This window comes from Euleptes europaea, chromosome 3 (genome assembly GCF_029931775.1).
Source record: "Euleptes europaea isolate rEulEur1 chromosome 3, rEulEur1.hap1, whole genome shotgun sequence".
NCBI lineage: Eukaryota > Metazoa > Chordata > Lepidosauria > Squamata > Sphaerodactylidae > Euleptes > Euleptes europaea.
The window spans coordinates 106,261,659-106,281,837 of NC_079314.1; the positions used below are offsets into that span (position 1 = coordinate 106,261,659).

Below are 20,179 nucleotides of genomic sequence, written 5' to 3' on the forward strand. Positions count from 1 at the left end.
GGAAGGGTAGTGCATGCACACACACACACAAATAAGTTTTTAACTGCTAGTAAATGACCAATTTCCCGCCCCAGCTGTTTTATAATTACTGCAAACTGCTGTGAATTCTAACACACACAGCCACTTGGCTGAACAACAGTGTGGTTTTAACTAGATGAAATGCTGTTATTATAATCCATTAAACATGGTTTACAGTAGCACGCATCTTCTGCGAACTATTCTTTTACTGAACTAAATAAGCAGTCTGAAAGAAGTTTAATCACCAGCAACTGCAGGGTGAGCTGGTTAAAAAAAACAACTGTCAAGAACACAGGCTTTTTCGGGATGGCATCTCATCTCTTCCTAAATTTCTTCTTAAATTCTTGCAGGAAATATATCTTGGTCCCAGTGTCTCATTCACAGCAACAGAGGACTGCTGTTAAATGGTGATTATAAGTCAATATAAGGCAATGTGGAACAGACAGTATTTTGTTACTTATGCTTTTCAACCTCATGCTGGGTAAACAGGCCTCCCTCTGTCCCTCAAGCAGTGAGATTGGAGCTTGGAGATCCAACTTGGCCAAACTGTGGCTTAGGAAAGCTTCAGTCTGCTTGAGAAGTGACAGAAAAGATCACTCTGTGCAAAGGAGTGTCAGTGGCTATGAACACATGAGCATGCAGGAAGTTGCCTTGTACTGAATCAGACCCTTGGTCCATCAAGGTCAGTACTGTCTATTCAGACTCAGTAGCTCTTCGGGGGTCTCAGGTGAAGGTCTTTCACATCACCTACCACCTGATCCTTTTGGCTGGGGGTGCTGATGATTGAACCTGGGAACTTTTGCACACCAAGTAAATGCTCTACCACTGAGCCACAGCCCCTTCCCATCCGCATGGAAGAAGTGGAGCTCTGGTGGAGGGGAGAGGCTGTGGCTCAATGGTAGAGCATCTGCTTGGCATGCGGAAAGTCCCAGGTTCAATCCCCAGCATCTCCAGTTAAAGGGACTAGGCAAGTAGGTGATGTGAAAGACCTCTACCTGAGACCCTGGAGAGCCACTGCCGGTCTGAATAGACAATACTGACTTTGATGGACCAAGAGTCTGATTCAGTATAAGGCAGCTTCATGTGTTCCAGAGTGAAATTTCTCCTCTTTTTCCCAGCAGCAGAGGCTGAATTTGGGTTGGGATTCCATTCTTTGATCATATTTCAGGCAGGTTAATACAGAAATCCCTGGCCTATGCCTACCATGGGAAGTAAATCTTGGGCTGTCGTCATAGCTGTTACTCCGGAACGTAATGAAGGATAGCTGGTCCAATTTTTATGCTCTGGCAACTTTAACTCCCACATCAAATCCTGGGAATTGTGGGCAGCTAGTTAGAATTCAGACTCATAAACACAGCCCATATGTATTGCTGTTTTACTGGCTCTTCTCACCTATTAATTGTACAGCCCAAATCACCTGTTACACAAACTAACAATGGACGCAGAGGAAAACAGAAAAATAGGGCACAATTACAGTAACTAGATTGCTTGTGGTGGCTTGACTAGGCCATGACCCTGCTAACATCAATGGATGGCAGGAGAGGCTCCTCTTCCTTTCCCTCTCCAAGTATTTAAAACAGCATAACCAGTCTATCAGGAGTAGCAAAGAGCAAGAGTCCAGTAGCACCTTAAAGACTAACAAAAATATTTTTGTTAGTCTTTAAGGTGCTACTGGACTCTTGCTCTTTTCTACTACTGCAGACAGACTAACACGGCTACCCACTGTGAACAGTCTATCAGGGTAAACCCATCGAAAGAAATTCGGATTGGTGGAACTCTCCTTCCATCTACCTAACCCCTGTTTAAATGTCCAGGGGTTCATATTAACTGTGGCTGCTTGTAAGCAGTTACTCTGCTTGAAACTGGCAACGATGTCTTTGGCAAATGTCTTTACCACTTTAACTGTCCAGCTCTAATTGGTTAACTGCGATTTTCATAAACATACCACTTTTTTAGCAGTCAATATTGAAAATTAGGTTAATTAAATCCTATTTTAGAAAATACGTTTATATATATTTTGTTTGATTAAGGAGGCAAGGGAGATCAAAAACAAATCAATGCTAATGCAGAACAATGTACGATAGAGAAAAATTTGCTGTTGATCAATATTTGCATTGGATTTCCCTCTCACAGTAAAATTATCTTAGAAATCAAAGAAGAGCCTCCTCGATGCAAAAGTAAATACCGTATTTTCCGGCGTACAAGACGACTGGGCGTATAAGGCGACCCCCCATTTTTACAGTTAAAATATAGAGTTTGGGATTGTCCCGAGTCCGCGGCCTGGGGCCGGCCCTTGGGACTGCGCCCCAACCCCGTGGCCACCCCCGGTCCTCCTGGGGCAGCTCAACCCCCGGGGAAACAACACCACTTACTGGGGCGGGAGAAAGAGGGGGAGGGGGCGGCTGGACGAGCTGGCAGCGCGCCGGGAGGCGGGGCTGGCGGGAGGAACAGGAGGAGCCCGGGGGCCGACCTCCCGGCATGGAAGAGTGTGTGCCGACCCGGAGCGGCGGGACGTGGCTCTCAGGGGGAGTCGGCGAGGGGAGAAGGGAGCGGGGAAGAAGAGGGGGACGGGGGCGAGAGTAAGGGCCCTCGAGAAGAGCGAGACTAAAGGTGAGGGGAGGACTGAGCCGACGGCCCGTGGAGGGCGGGGCTAAAGGAGGGTTTGGAGGGGAGGGAAGCCCATAAAGACAGAAGCTGAAGCAGAGGCCGGGGAGGAAAGGGGGCATGTTGGGTGTGCTAGGCGGCAGCCAAAACACCCTGTGCCGGGAGAAGAGAGTGGCCACCCCAACCCCGGCCAGCCGGCCAGCCAGCCGCCTGCCTGCCTTGCGCTGCCGCTGGAGCACAGCCGAGCACTTCCCTCCGTGCACCCCGGCGCACCTGGCTCCGACTCCGAGCTGGGCAGTGAGCGCCCTCGCCGGGCTCGCCTCCCCTCCCTCCTCTGCCGGACATGGACAGAGCGGAGGCGGCTCCCCAGGCAGATTCTCCAGTCCGGCTCGGAATTCAGCATCCGGCGTATAAGACGACCCCTGACTTTTGAGAAGATTTTCCTGGGTTAAAAAGTAGTCTTATACGCCAGAAAATACAGTAAATAAAAAATCACTGAGACATGCCAAAATGCATTTGGAATGAAACTGAATATGTTAATTAATTTGCAGTTTAATATTATCCAAGACCATCTATTCTGGTAATTTCATAATAAAAGGAGTTAGCATTAAAGAGATCACTACAATAATAATTCAGTAAGATGCATAAAATATACCATACATAAAATAAAATTCACCAAGGTTTTCTTTGCCCATTGTTACTTACTTTTTCACGAGCTCCGCAATTCTTTGGCATTCTTCCTTATCATAAAACCAAATTCCATAAATGGACACTGAAAATATACATTAAACACAAACCATGAACCTTTCTTAACATGGCGCTATCCTTACCAAAGGATGGTCAAAGTATTTATTTATTTTTACATTGTATGGCCTTAAATAGTTACATGTTTTACTTTGCCTCCTGCTTCTCCAACCATCATTTCCTACGTGTTTAACGTGTTTATTGTACCACAAGCTTTCATGGGCTAGAGCCCATCAGATGCATGAAGTGGCAACTCTAGTCAGCGGATATATAAACAAGGGGGGGGGACACAAAACGAGGCCATGAAGTATAATCTCTGGCATTTCTATGCAAAATTCAAATGCATACAAGATTGTCACACTCACAGCCTCTGTTTATTGTAACCATAGAAACGATATTATTATTAGTTAGAGTTAGGGTTGCCAACTACCAGGTAGTAGCAGGAGATCTGCTAATTCAACTGATCTCCAGCCAATAGAGATCAGATCACCTGGAGAAAAATGGCCGCTTTGGCAATTGAACTCTATGGCATTGAAGTCCTTCCCCTCCCCAAACCACACCCTCCTCAGGCTCCGCCCCAAAAATCTCCTGCCGGTGGTGAAGAGGGACCTGGCAGCCATAGTTAGAGTTGTTATGAGTGGTCACTTGCATAGAAAAGTCACACATTGTACTTCTTGCATTTCACGGCCTACTAATTCTACTTCCAAGTATTTCCCCCTTCTTTGTGTGCATACCCACTAATTGAGGTTTCATCACCCAGTGTATCTCTAGCCCATAAAAACGTATGTTAAACGTTATTAAGGTGCCACAGAGTTCCTTTTTTGTGTGTGTGTGTGTAACAACCGATGAATGCAGCTACCCCCCTCAACTATTTGGCTTAAAACTTCCCATTCTGCAGCCCTACGAAGAAAGGCTGAGGGACCTGGGAATGTTCAGTCTGGAAAAGAGGAGGTTGAGGGGGGCATGATTGCTCTCTTTAAGTATTTGAAGGGCTGTAACTTGAAGGGCAGGGAGTTGTTCCTGTTGGTAGCAGAGGATAGGACTTGCAATAATGAGTATAAATTACAGGCAGAAAGGTACTGTCTGGATATTAGGGGGGGAATTTACAGTGAGACCAGTTCAACAGTGGAATTGGCTGCTTAGGGAGGTGGTGAGCTCCCCCTCATTGGCAGTCTTCAAGCAGCGGCTGGACATACACTTTAGGATGATCCTGCATTGAGCAGGGGGTTGGACTAGATGGTCTATGGTCCTTCCAACTCTATGATTCTAAGTTCTACCAAGTTCTGCTTGTCCTGGTTTTGACTCCATGGTCCCATCCAAGAGCCTGGTCTTTTTGAAGTCAACAGCTGGAAACTACATAATTTCTACCTTGGTTGCTAGAATCTAGCCTAAAGATTTGTATGAATGAGCAACTTCCACCTACCTACATGAAGGGAGCTGGGGATATTTTCAGAGCACCTGTGTTGTCTGATAGACCTGGGTCTTAGTTTGCCTTCTGTAGGATCCTTGAGGGGACAGTTAGCAGAAGAGTCTCTTGCACAAAGGGAAGGAACCTAGCACTGGAGGAAAGCGCCAGATCCCTACAGCAACAGATCCATAGGATCCAACACATATTTTTATTATTGGATATTTTCCCAACTGTTCTGGAGATCCTTCTTGGTATAGCGGAGAATTGATTAGTTTCAAGCAGAGCTGCATCCTTCTAAACTCACTGATTTCAATGGAATTAGAAGAATATAACTCTGCTTAGAACTACAGTGTAACTCTAAGAGATTAGCTTGGAACATGTGAAAAAAAGGTAATCCTCATCCTAACCAGACAAACAGCAGCAATGTTTAAAATGCTTTACCCATTTTATTAATGCATTTTCTAATAACCTCCTAGATTTGATATTACTTGTCTAAATAAAGAATTTACCACAATAGGTTGTAATAACGCCAGAATTCCTGTATACCGTATATACCCATGTATAAGCCGACCCGCGTATAAGCCGAGGTGCCTAATTTCTCCCCAAAAATGGGGAAAAATTAGGCACCCGCGTATAAGCCGAGGGTCGGCTTATAACCCCTCCCCCCCCGCAGGCTTACCTGACAGGGCTCCCGGCGAAGGCGGTGGTGGCGGCGGCGGGCCTCCCGCAGGAGGCTTCCAGGGCAGGGGGAGCCAGGCGCGCTTGGCAGCCGGCTTCCCCTGGCCCTTCCAGGGCAGGAGGAGCCAGGCTTGTCCAGCGGCGGAGGCCGCAGCCAGCTTCCCCTGGCCCTTCCAGGGCAGGGGGAGCCAGGCGCGGCCTTCTGGAGGCTGCAGCCGGCTTCCCCTGGCCCATCCAGGGCAGGGGGAGCCAGGCGCGCCCGGCGGCAGAGGCCGCAGCCGGCTTCCCCTGGCCCATCCAGGGCGGGGGGAGCCAGGCGCGCCAGGTGGCGGCCGCGCGGCCTTCTGGAGGCCGCAGTTGGCTTCCCCTGGCCCTTCCAGGGCGGGGGGAGCCAGGCGCGCCCGGCGGCGGCGGCCGCGCAGCCTTGCAGCGGCTGCAGGAGGCCCTCACAGGGCGCTCCTGGCCGGGAGAAGCTGCATGGGCCAGGCAACGGTGGCGGCGGCGATGGCGGCGGCGGTAAGTTGCCCCCTCTCTCCTCCCTCCTCCCTGCTCCCTCCTCCCCCTCCCCTCCCCTACCGTATTGACCCGCGTATAAGCCGAGGCTGGCTTTTTCAGCCCTTTTTTTGGGCTGAAAAACTCGGCTTATACGCGAGTATATACGGTACATAGTTCAGAAAGCACGGTTGGTTTAGATTGTGCAAATATGTCCACATTTTATACAAAGAAGAAATTAAACCTTGAAGCATGGTGAATATTACACAAGCCAACAAACCCTGCCCCAGAAACGTTTTAACAGAAAATCTACTGAAAGTGATCATGAGATTTATTGCAGGACCACAATTACAAATCTGTATTTTCAAACAGCGGGGAAATATAGTTTGTTCAACAGTAGCTTGACGATACTGTGTACAGTGGCAACATGGGCCTGACCACGTTTACTCAGAAAAAAATCAATTGAATATACAGCAGGCATCTTCAGAGGAGTAACACTGAAGGACAGCGTCTGCCACAGCTGCTGGCGAAACGTCAGGAAAGAAAATACCAAGACCATGATTACACAGCCCGGATAACCTACAAGAACCAATTACTTTGAATACCTCCTTTAGGTAGGATAGAGAGATAATCTTTCTAGGCATTCTTTATGTAACATTTTTTTTCCTGTAAAGGATATGTCAGACCATGTTTTCAAGAATGATCACAGTAAGATGTTTATTCTGTTGCTCAAACAACTTTAGCAACAAACCTTCTCACAAAGCAGATGGCCAAAGAGTTGGCAATGTTCTTGCATAAGGGCCTTTTTACCATCTGCTTATTCCTGACTGCAATTTGTCCGTACAAGTGAAGTCTTTTGGTTCCATTTGAGGCTAAGATCCAGTTTGCAGAATGCCAGGCTCACCTCTTTGTCGCTTCACAAACACCGAGTAGAAGAAGAGGACGAATCCCCGAATAGAGGAACAGGACAGCCAATACTTTCACTCACATGGGATGGAGTAGATCAGGGCTCCTCAACCACAAAATGGCTACTGCAGCTTACCTTTAGTCACACAATGTGGATCTTTGTGCTGTGGCGGCAGTCGCTGCCAAAGACATCGTTTTTAAAGATCTGCACTGCCAATCAAATCTCCAGCGGTCAATCCAAAGCCTTGCTGGGCAAAAGACTTACCTGGTCCTGCCAACTTTCTAAAAACACTTGCCAGGAACCAAGAAAGGTGTCAGTGAACACCACGGCACCCATGGGCCCATTGGGGACCCTTCGAAAAGACAAATCTGAACGAGCTGATGCTAACAGAAACACCGGTTTCTGAACATAATGGAGGCATGACTGCAATTCAAGAGTATTAACTGCCTCCTGCTATGCATATCATTAAGATACCTGCTAGCTTCCACTGCCTGATTTTCTCATAATTGTATTTTGGGTTTCCCCAGATGGGGGCACACTTACAAGTATTACAGGGGGAAATTACAGGGAAATTTGATGATATAAACTCATTGTCGTTCTCAAAGAGGCTGTAGTTTAGCAGAAAACCATACGTGGCGGGTGTATGAAATCATAGTTGATGATTTATCCAAAGGTGAGAACAGTTTTATCCCCTATCTTTATACCAAACTTTTTTTTGCATTTACTATGTACCTCCTGCACCTGAGAACTGCAAGTCTGTTTTTGATATTCTTCCTTTTCTTTCATAAATTGTGTAATTGCATCCATGCACATTCTGATAAATCTGAAAAGTGTGTCAAATCTGGGGGTGCGGAACAGATGCTGTACCCAGATATAGAATCATAAACAGCCAAGTGCTGAGACTTAGTGTGAACATTGTCGCAACAGTGAAAATTTGTAATTAAAAAACATCTATAAAAACACCTTCCAATAAGGAAGACATAGGGATGGATGGTTGGGGAAGGCCAAGAAAAATGCCCAGAGGAAAAGAAAAAGGCAGTGCATTCAAATGAATCACTGCAAAGTACCGTATATACCCGTGTATAAGCCGACCCGCGTATAAGTCGAGGTGCCTAATTTCTCCCCCAAAATGGGGAAAAATTAGGCACCTGCGTATAAGCCGAGGGTCGGCTTATAACCCCTCCCCCCCCCGCAGGCTTACCTGGCGGGGGTTGGACTAGATGGTCTATGGCTGAACATGGACTGACACAAACAGGACACAGGGTCTTATTCCAAGACACTGAAAGACTGGACAATTCTACCAACTATTTTGTCAGATTGCACAGAGAAGCCATTGAAATTCATAAACATCAGCACAACTTTAACAGAAAAGAGGAGAGTTTGAGAATGAATAAGGCTTGGCTTCCTGCCCTGAAAAACCTCCAGACAAAGACAACATTCAACAATAGCCATACAGATTAGTTTTGGATTACACACATTAACAGATCACTTCAGGATACAATGGTTCCATATTAACATAGCATACCTTCATTAGCACATTATCTTGATACTTACAGGACAATACTTTTGCAGGACAATACTCAGCTCAAACCCAACCCCTTTCTGACTATATATTACTCTTCCTACACCCTTGACACTGAGAGACACTGTCCTTCAGTGTTACTACTCTGAAGATGCCTGCCACAGTTGCTGGCGAAACGTCAGGAAAGAAAATTCCAAGACCACGGTTACACAGCCCGGATAACCTACAAGAACCAATGAACTCTGACCGTGAAAGCCTTCGACAATATTATCTAAGAGTTCTTTAACCTGTCACCACTGAACATGTGTGCATTTCATTTTGCTGACCGAACCAAACTTTGTTTAGACTACTAACAGTGCAATCCTAAATTGTGTTACTCAAGTCTAAGCCCATTCATTTCAATGGTCTTTGACTAGAATAACTCTGCATAGGATCACACTGTTAGACAATCTATTTCCTCTGCTTGAACAAGTTCTCCCCACCCCCAGGGAAGAATCTATTCTCCAGTAAATAGAAAATGCAATTTTATAATAAGCAGAACTGGAAGTGGTGTTCAATTCCAGCTTTACAACACAAGGCTGATTTCAGCACACACACACCCCAAATCAAGACATTTATTGTCTGGGACAAATGCAGTGACAACTATATTAAATATGCTGAATTTCCTACATTGAAGAACAATGGCCTGTTAACTTACCTTTTACCTTACTTTTTTAGAAACAAATTTTAGTTTTGCCTTTCATCACCCTATTTTTCTTGGGCTTTACCACTGTGAGGAGTTTCTTAGGGTATTAATCCCATGAGCAACAAAGAAAATATTTCCTACTGTGTACTGACTCAGGAGTCTTTATTTCAAAGACCACGTTGCAGTTTGTATCACATGGTTCAAAACCAAGCAATCAGGTATGGCATATACACCCCGTTTCTTGTAAAAAATAATTTTTGGGCACAGGCTGTTGATGTTGTGCCTCAATGGTACAATCAGGGCATCGGATCAGGATAAAGATCTGATATACTCAAACTGCCTCAAGTCTCCCTTCAATCAAAAGGACTAAAGTGACCTGAAAAGCCTGAAGACCTAATCTCCCCCTCCATCTTAGGCCTATTTCCAGAAAAATGGCTTGCATTTATGAATTAGTTTTGGGAAAATATTGAACGAGGACCTACTGACACATGGAAATGGCACCAGTCTGGAGGGAGGGGTCTCTACTATTTCCCAATGTCGTAGATTTTTTGTTGCATGAACTAATCTCCAGAAAGTCACTTGGAAGATCTGTTCCCTACACAGGTACTCAAATGATGCCATGGAAAAGCACAGGACACGTCTCCCAGTTGTCTGAACAGTTCTACAGGAGAAAAGATGACCACATCGCTGTTCTCAATCACTCTTGCCTTCCTCTTTTTGCTGAGCAACAGTTTTTAATTAAAACAACATAAAGAGAACAAGTGTAGCACAGCATCTAAGAGACTGTCTTGGGAACAGGATGTCCTCAGTTTAAATCTGGCATCAGCCAGTTTATCATTAGATGACCATAAGTAGTAGGAGGAGTTGGTTTTTATATGCCGACAGTCACCAGGCAAAGGTGAAAGTATTCTGCAGACAGCATGAGCAGGTCTCTTTGTTGCCCAAAGCAGGAAGGAAGCCTGAAGCAGAAGCTTTATAGGAGAAGAGTTATCACCTGACCCACTCTGGTCAATTGGTACAAGGAAGCAACTTCAGCCAATGTAGCGAATTTGCTTGCAGTCGCTCGTTGATCAGACCAGCACAGTGGCATTCCTCAGCCCAGAACTGCTAAATTCCTCATATAATTAACTTTGCTAATGAAGAACAAAAGCACACATTTTGAACAGGCTGGGGAAAATCTCTTCATCTTTCCACAATGTGTTAAGTCCACGAGCATGGCCCACTCTGTCCATATTACAAGGATGTCCTACTTGATTTCTAATGGAGCATGAGCGCACACTTAATTGGATCTGGTGTTACCTGCACAGTTGTGATGTGTGCAAAACTGGAGCTACATGCTCAACATGACAAGTTCTGGATCAGTATTAAGACAGAGCAGAAATCGTTCTTTAGTCTAGGAAATCTGTTTGTCTTCAGGTTTGAAGCAGGAAGACTTATAAGGCCCTGTAATGGTGTTTATCTTGTCTTAATTGAGTCCTGGCTGCTTGCATTAAATGGGAATGATGATCCAAATGGCAACACGATCGTAGGCTTAGAAAAGCAAAGCTGCACTTTAATCGAATTCATTAATAATGGAAGCAACTTGGAACCTCAGCAGTATCTTCAGCACTATGGTAGCATACGACACTCTAGTTAGGAATGCACATTTACAGGAAGGCTGGCTGAACAAGATACTTATCAGACCTACATTTTAAATATTAAATTTATTAATGTTTTGCATAAAACCTGAACATAAAGGCAACACAGCAATGTGACACATGCTGCTTCTGAATGATTTACAACTCCAGGCACACACACAAAAACACCATCGTTTTCACCCATCCTCTGAGATCAGTTTGTGGAGCCATTTGCAATCTTAAGATTAATTTCACTGGAAAGGTTGCATAGTTAAAGGGTAGGCTGCATTCCTTTCCTTTTAAGGGGATGCTATCCTGCACTTATTTTTTTTAATTGCTGGAAAAATATCTGAAGCTTGCTTTCAGTGTTTTCACTAGAACAGGCACTTTACAGGGATCGCACTGGATACAGAAGAAAGAATCTAAGAAGAAAGAATCTAAATATGCATTGCGTGATCTGAACTTCTGTACATCTACTGCCATCTGTAACAATACTGAGCTGGTCCTCATTAAAAAATATATATCCTTTGTGCCTCTGGAAAAGAAGTTTTCAGACTGGGCGAAGGCCATCCATCCACGCGCCCCTTTGGAAGCCCGCCTTCCTCCGAAGGGACGTTATCAGAAACTGTGGGGGTGGTGATGAATGAAAACCAGAGACCTCCATGACTCAGGGAGGTGTTGAACTGACAGGCAGATGGAGCCTATTATCTTCACTCCTCAAGCCAAGTTTTCCTGTAAAACTATTAGCGGCGGAGAGGTCTTCTGAGCAAACACAATGCAGAGACAGTAAGAAAAAGACTGTGAGGAAGAACTGAAAAGGGCAACGAAAAAGCCACTGCTTGGACTTTAAAGCATTGAGAAATAAGTTTCCTAAAAAAGTCTACACTTTTGGGGTTCAGCTGAAGAAGTTTACTGCCTCCAGTGGCTATTAGGCTCAATTTCTTCTGAAGCCACAGTGCAGCTGACACTCAAGAGTTGTGCTATTTTAATCCTGAGTTCTGCAACATTCTTTGGAAGGACAAGATGTTTCAGACGATTGTTCGGCAAGCGACTTTGGCATACCGTCCCCTCCCAACACACCTGCCGGGGGAACCCAGTGTGAAATATAGTGGCAAGATGGTCCATGAAACCCAGCTCAGTTGCTTCTACATTCCACCTGGAGGTAAGGAACCAAAGCTACAAGATGTGCACACAACTGTTCTAAAAGGATAAACACCAGTATTTGTGGCATCTGAGAAAAGATTAGCAAGCTTTTTTTGAAAACTGCTGGTGAAGCCTTACAAAAACCTGGTTTTGTAAGACTATGTGAGAAAAGTGATTTATAGAACTGAGAATTCCAAAAAGAGATGTGCAGTTTCAGCAAGTATTCCAAGCACCCAATTAATATGTAGGCACTTCCATTTAGCGATTGTATACAGTGAATTTAAAGGGGGAAAGTTATGACTCTCAAATGGGCTGCCAGAGCTGGAAAGAGTATTCCAAAATAGATGCCGGCAAAAACGCTGTGGCATTTCATAAAGAGAATTGACTTATTAGGGCATGGGGTCAACTTAATGTATATATGCTTAAAATTATTTTATTATCATAAGACCTAGTTTTCTTAGCACTGTGCCAACCGTTTGGGGGTTGTCATTTTTCACCGCCACAAAGTAACTCAGCTATTATTTTGGAATCTGACAAACTTGAACAGCTTCTCCCTCCAACCAGCTTTAGGGCTGCAATTCTGAACCCCATTAAATGTATTCTTCGAGCCTCTCTAAAATCAACAGCACCTAATCATGAGTGATTTGGCAGAGGACTGCAGTTTTGCCTTTTTAGATTGTGGTAGCAAGACAGACGTGTGTGCAATTTTTGTTTTCTGGTCTCTCCGTTTTAGGAACTCTGAACACGCACAGTTGAACATTTTGACAATTTTTTATCTGTTTTCACACAAGTAGAATATATAGCCTCTGTTAAATGGTATGCGGTAGAAGGATGGAACAGGAGGAGTTATCCACTCGAAATGCTTCCTTTTTTATCTGTCCCCAACTTTCACTGTTACGTTTTCTGTCAAGTATGGCCTATCTTATCTTGAAAAGATACACAGAATTCCCACAGTTGACAGTGTGCTATCTGTACATTCATTGCTGAGAGACTAGTGTGTTACTTGTGTTTGAAAACCCATAAATGGGACTATCTGGTACTGTATCATGAAATGCAGCAATCACTTCCTGAAATCCCACGGATACCAGGACGCTCCTAAGGTATCCATCATTATTACACTCTTCCCATGTGCATCAGGGTGTTTCTCCCAAACAGGAGAAGCCGTCCAAAGCAAAATCAGCAGCAGCCTCTGCCAGGCTACATAGCATTGCTATCTTAGGCACTTCAGTCCCTCGCTTCTCACACTGCATAGTTTTACTCTGATATAATAGTGAATGTTAATGCAGCTGTACAATGAACCCACCATAGGACTGGATTACAATTTTAACAGGGGGTTGCAACGATTTTTGATAAAACTTTTGCAAGTGTAAAAGTAAAGCATACAGCCCATCAGTTATGATATGAATAATCTGATGAAGAAATATTGCGGGGGGGGGGGGGTTACCTCCACAAAAACAATCCAAACAACCTATCGGCCTACCAAGGTGAACTCTGGAGAACCGGATTTGATTCCCCACTCCTCCACATGAGCGGCGGAGGCTAATCTGGTGAACTGGATTTGTTTCCTCACTCCTACGCACAAAGCCAGCTGGATGACCTTGGGCAAGTCACAGCTCTGTTAGAGCTCTCTCAGCCCCACCTACCTCACAGGGTGTCTGTTTTGGGGAGGGGAAGGGAAGGTGATTGTAAGCCGGGTTGAGTTTCCCTTAAGTGGTAGAGGAAGTCGGCATATAAAAACCAACTCCTCCTCTTCTTTTTATATGGAGTCAAACCTATTGGTCCATCTAGCTCAATACTGTATCTACAATCCTCCAGGAAATCCTTCCAAGCTCTGCTACCTGGGATACTTTGTGCAGACATGCTGAGAGTTGAGAGCCTTCTGCATGCAAAGCATGTGCTCTGCCACTGAGTTACAGCCCTTTTCCATGAAGGCTAATTCATTTGATAGCTACTATCAGCAACGACGAGTTTGCTGCAAAGGATATTGTGGCACAGATGTTGAATGTGTGTTCCGTACATCAACATACAGCTTGTTTTTGAAAAAAAAGAAGAAGACTGCTAGAGCTAATGGCTGTGCATGCAGACAGAACAAAGTGCGGCTCAGAAGGAGTCTTTTCATCTGTTAACACTATTCAGTCCTGCGTTTCCTGGCAGTCTGAGAACAATATAGGCATCTTGTAGAGGGAAGCAGGCAGGAAAGCCTCCAGTATCAAATAAGAAAAAGAGCATGTACATCATATCAGTTCCAAGGCATGAATTAGGCAACCCCGCTGGTCTGTATACCGTATATAAATAAGGGGCCAGAATTGTGGCAGCTACACTGGATCAATCATAAAAGCATTGAAGTCAATAAGGTTGGGCTTGACAGGTGTGCTTGCTCAACTTTAGTAATCCTGAATGCATAATAGATGTATTTAATATAAAAAACATACACAGTGCTGGCTGTGTAGAGCTGTTTCCTATGTTAAGTTCCTTCTCGAACCTTAGACGCCCTAGCAAAACAACCAGTTTTAGTAATTTAACTAAAACTCAAGTACCTTAATTTGGATGGTATACACATGCGTATACAAAACATAGAAGTTCATAGAATCATAAGAGTTGGAAGGGGGGTGGACCCATGGTGGCTGGGAGCAGCACTGCCACAACCCTTCCTCCAAGGCTTCCCAGCCACCACGGAGGGAAAGAAAGTCCAACCCCCTGCACAATGCAGGAATTTCACAACTACCTCCCCCACCCAAACCCCCAGTGACCCCTACTCCATGCCCAGAAGATGGCCAAGATGCCCTCCCTCCCATCATCTGCTTAAGGTAATAGAATCAGCATTGCTGACAGATGGCCATCTAGCCTCTGCTTAAAAACCTCCAGGGAAGGAGCGCTCACCACCTCCCAAGGAAGCCTGTTCCACTGAGGAACTGCTCTGTTAGAAAATTCTTCCTAATGTTCAGACAGAAACTCTTTTGATTTAATTTCAACCCGTTGGTTTTGGTCCGACCTTCTGGGGCAACAGAAAACAACTCAGCACCCTCCTCTTTATGACAGCCCTTCAAGTACTTGAAGATGGTTACCATATCCCCTCTCAGTCTTGTCCTCTTCAGGCTAAACATACCCAGCTCCTTCAACCTTTCCTCATAGGACTTGGTCTCCATAGGAGATGGATCCAACCAGCTTTTCTACAGCTGAAAAAGGGAGGAGAAGGTCCCCTTTTGACCACTGAAAAGGCTATGCTGGGAAACATGGGACCTGCATTGATGACAGACACGTGCAGCAGCGATTACAGTAAAAAGGGGAATTAAGACGGGCAGCCCATTCCTGAAAGGGGGGGGTGGACCCATGGTGGCTGGGAGCAGCACTGCCACAACCCTTCCTCCAAGGCTTCCCAGCCACCACGGAGGGAAAGAAAGCCATTTATAAAAGTCTAAAATTTAACAAGGGGGAAATGTCCCATAGTGAACAGCGAGGCTGTGCCACCGAAAGAGGTGGTGCAGCCCCGCTGCCACTGAAGGGGGCATTCCTGGGGCAAAAGGGCTAAAGGCAGCTCTACCCCCAAGAATGCCCTGGGAATGCCCCCCCCCCCGCTACGTTGGTGCCAGCTTTTCCTTTTGGAAAAGCCCTGCCGGCATGGCTGCGCTGGCGGCAGGGGCCAGTGGTACCCAAATGCTGGTGTGTTTGCCCCTGCGCTGGCGTTGGTGCCTCCATAGGTGGCACCTTTGCCAGCGTGGGGTCACACCAGCTCCTAAGAAACAATGGCCTCCCTTCACGTATGGGCTCTGAGTGAAAAAGCTGGCAGGATCCAACACATACACTACACAGCAGGATGGAACCTATTGTTCCTCTTTCTCATAACATCTATAGTGAAGCAAATGTAACCCTTGGCTCAGTGGAAGAATTCACCTTCTGCAAGAATATCCTTCAGATTCACTTCCATATCATGGTTAACAGCATTAGGCTACATATAACTACATTACCTTTTTGCAAACATTTGCTTTTCAAGTCCAGCAAGCAGAAAAATAGGTAAAACAACCCACATTGGCAGGCAACCACTGTGTCTGATCCACATTAATTCATTCACTTTTACAAATATTTGGAATGAACATCATTTCTCAAGAGATCAACCTATGACACAGGGACTATTCCAAACAGTGATACTCTGGACAGTCACATAATTGTTCTGATGCTTTTTGTTAATGTAGTGAGGCTACCATGAGCTCATATTGTTGGTGTGGTAACGTGTTGAAAGTTTCTCCAGCATGTGCTGAAATTCTGGCTATAACCTGCCACAAAAGCAGACACAATATTGGATGAGTCAGTCTTGTACTAGGGGACCAAGAAGAGATGTATGATGTCGATATGGGCTGAATTGTACACACTCCTGCCTTAGAGCAGGAGCTTGTAGCTATATCAGAGGTTTTCCAAACTTATTCCAGAGACCTATGGGGTTCCTCAGAAGATTTTTCAGTAGATTCCTCATGGAGATCAGTAGTGGTAAAGAAGCTTTCCTTGAAGACAGACAGGGAGCCCACTACCATAACATTTCCCCTGCAGAGCACTGCCAGATGTGTCTTCTTGATCACATGAGGTGTGGTATGCCGTATATAACATGAGGGTGTGCCCTTGAATGTGCCACAGAATCCCACACAAGATACTGGGGTTCTGTGGCAAATGTACAGGAAGTCTGGGGCAAATGATGCAGAATGACTTCCCTTAGGACATGGGTTCTTAACCCATGGGTTCATGGATGGATTTCAGGGGGTCCGTGAACTTGGATGGGGAAGGGGGGAAATTACATCTTTATTTTCACTAACCTCTAACTGAAATTTAATATTTCATGCAATTATGAATGTAGGCAACAAACCACAGTAGTATTAGCAGTACCTGTGACTTTTGTCACCAATAAAAATCACAGATATTTTCATATCATATTACAGTCATTGTAGATATCTCAAAATATTGTTTACACTCATCACGACTTCTTAATTACCATAGTTATTTGACCCACCACAAATATTTTATAATTTGATAACTGTATCTCAATATAATTGGTTTCCTTTGTAATCGTATGTATTTTATTTTATGCATTTAAAAACATTATTCTGAAAAGGGGTCCAAAGGCTTTACTAGACTGCCAAAGGAGTCCATGGCACAAAAAGGTTAATAACCCCTGCCTTAAAAGAAACCTACAGGTTTGCAATATTTAAACCCTACAATTTCACAACACAGTCCACCCAACGAGTCCATGCTGTCTGAATGAATGGGGTGAAGGGGGTTTCCTGTGCAGAGAAATTATACCGGTGACCTATTCTTCAATGTGGAATATTTTGCCTCAAAAAAACCAAAACTCCCTTCTTGTTAAAAATAATCATTTTCGTTTCCTCGGGTAGCTATTGATATACACATACCATGAAATCAAACTGCTTTCAAATATTGCTTAACAGAACATGGTGGTTACCAACACACTTAAAGGATTTTATTTAGTTGATCATTCCTCCTACTTGAATTTCAAAATTCTCTTACAGTTAGAATTGTGTTTAAACACATCAAGTGCTCATTTTTATATTACACAGAATAGCAACTAGGCAGCTTAACCAGCATTAAAATGCAGACAGAAAATGTGTTGCTCAAAATAATATATAATAGAAAACAGTTTATAGTTATTTGAGTAACTTAAGTACTAGCCAATTTAATAAAAGCACTGAAAAAGGTAATTTTCATTCAGTAAGCATTAATTTTACTTTTGGACTGTGGTTTGCTAGACGGAGCAAATAGCTATTATTGAATCTCCTCTTGATTGCAGATGGGGGGTCATATTTGCCCCTACAGCAGAGCTAGTTTTGACTAAAGATTTGAGTTTGAGAGGAAAAAGTATTCAATCTATGGAAATCAGGAAATAACACATGAAGAGGAAGGGGCCGTGGCTCAGTGGTAAAGCATCTGCTTTGCAAGCAGAAGGTTCCAGGTTCAGTCCCTATTCAAAGGATAACGTGAAAGAACTCCACCCTTGAGAGTAGAGAACACTGAACTTGATAGAACAATGGTCTGATTCAGTGTGTGGCAGTATAATGTAGCTTGAACACATGACACTCCTGTATACTGAAGCAGATCATTGGTTTATCAAGGTCAGTATTTTCTTCTCTGACTGGCAACAGCTCTCCAGGGTCTCAGGCACAGGACTTTCCCATCACCTACTACCTGATCATCTTAACTGGAGATGCCTCATATTGGCCCTTGTGCATGCTCTGTCACTGGGCCATGGCCCCACCTCAAAAATGTTATGTTAACCCCACAACAACAAACCACATGAGAATGAACACAGTCAGACCATGTTAGAAAGTGTTTGCAAAGACTGCATTGCATTACCTAATTTGTAATCCCCTTTCTTACAATGATAAAATACCCTCTTAGCAACCATTCATAGCCCAGTACAAATAAATCTAGAGAAAAGAAGTCTTAAGAGGCAGGGAAAAAAATACTGTTGAGTTCTATGTAGTTAAGTTTTAGCATGTTGCCCAGGCTTGGCAGTGATTGGAGAAGGATTAACGAGCCTTTTATACAGTATACTGGAATGGCTAAGGAAGAGAACGGGAAGGAATTTGCTCCTTCCTGTCCTTTGTCAATCATAGCACAGCTGTCTTCTTCTTGCCTGCATTTTGCATTTTGTTTACAGCAGCTTTTACGTCCCTATGCTTTCAATCAATGCCAATGGTTGTATTGGCTGAGCGCTACTGTCAAATACCAAAAGATCAAGACTTTTGTATTTGTGGATTGCCTGCTCTGGAGGATTCACATCACTATATACTTGATTGCCCTCTGTATGTGGAACCTAGGGCTAAATTTCTTGCTGGGTTGGTTTCTGGTTTAAATACTTGCTCTAGTGCTGAGATATTAATATTTTTGTTAACACTCTGATGGGTTTGCTTCCTATAAGACCTCCCTGTTTGCCTTGGCAGCACAGAAAATAAGGTTCAACATAACTGCTAAGAGAGCTGATCCTGTGAGCTTATTTTGATAGGTCTTACTGGTTTTATTGGGATATCACTGCCTGCATTTTGTTGGAGAACCTGCCACTGGACTGGCCAGACTGTTCTGCAGTTTGGGTCCCTTGTATGTATGGTAGGAAGATAGGCAAGGAAAGTTTCTTCTTAGTGTCAGGTAATTATCAGTAAGGAGCAAAATAGATCAAACCCAGGAACTTGCTGTATAAAATAAGTAAAAACTCATAAAGCAAGGTTAAAATACTGTCTTAAGGAGTGACTGTAGAACGTTTTGCATGTTCTGGTGTACACAGCATTGCAAGGGTCCCCAAACCCTTTTTAGCCTCTGGGCACCTTTGGCATTTTGAGAGGAGGTAGTGAGTCCCAACCCAAAATGGTTGCTGTAGGAGGCAGAGCTAAACACAATACCACTCTCCTAAGTTAGCAAAAGAATCCCAGAAGGGGAATAAAAAGAAATGAAAGCCCTGAATTGGGGGGGGGGGAGAAGAGGGAGAGAGAAGAGGGAAGAAAAAGAAGAAAAAGAAAATGGAACCAGAAGCCTGGGTACTTACCAATTCTCTTGATCCTTCAATGGCTGTAGCTGCTATTGCAGTTGTGGAAAATTAATTTGAATGAGGGCAACCAATAATAAGCCCTGCCTTAACAATGGCCCTACCTACTTTCTGAAACATTTGGCAGGTGCCAGAGGGAGTACTAGTAGGAAACATGGCACCATTTTGGGAAACTCTGCAGCATTTTGGGTTTTTTAAAATATTTTCAACAATAATCAGCAGGAAACACAATTTTACTTAAAAATTAATTGAGTCAACAGCATAATAAAATACTCACATCTGGCATTTCTGTAAAGTAGAAATGGGTCCTGCAGCTGGAAATCTAGATCTTTAGTTATTGGCTCTGTGCGATTCTCCATGCTCAGCCTATTCATAATGGTGAACCCGTATTTCGGTGAAGCTGATCTGAAAATTATCAAAACAGGGACAATCCAATCAATTAAAGAAATAACCATTGTTAGCTTGTTGTACAGCATTTTAAAATATTGTTGTATATGTACTACTGTGGTGTTGTGGAAAAGTAAATTCTGAAAGCCTGAGAAAATGCTTGGTTTCTTTTTTAGATTGCCACTCAAGGAAGAACAATGAGGGCCAGTGTAGTGTAGAAGATAGACTGCTGGAGTAGGATCTGGGAAGGCCCAAGGTTCGAATTCCCACTCTGCCATGGAAGCTCGCTGGGTGACCTTGGGCCAGTCACACACTTTCAGACTAAGCTACCTTGTAGGGGTTTTTGTGAGAGGAAATGGAGGAAAGGAGAATGATGTAAAGCCACTTTGGGTCCCCACAGGGGAGAAAGGCAAGATATAAATTAAGTATGTAAAT

At 44.1% G+C, this 20,179-nt stretch overlaps 1 protein-coding gene across 1 annotated transcript in view; it reads right to left on the reverse strand.

Annotated features, from left to right (window-relative positions):
* The window catches only part of DCP1B (decapping mRNA 1B), a 55,497-nt gene that overhangs the window by 24,122 nt on the left and 11,196 nt on the right, over positions 1-20,179 (reverse strand). Inside the window, exons 3-4 of the mRNA XM_056845861.1 lie at positions 19,635-19,762; positions 3,328-3,394 (exon numbers count right to left, since the gene is read on the reverse strand). Coding sequence (XP_056701839.1) covers positions 3,328-3,394; positions 19,635-19,762 — 195 coding nt within the window. The remainder of the gene's footprint in view (positions 1-3,327; positions 3,395-19,634; positions 19,763-20,179) is intronic.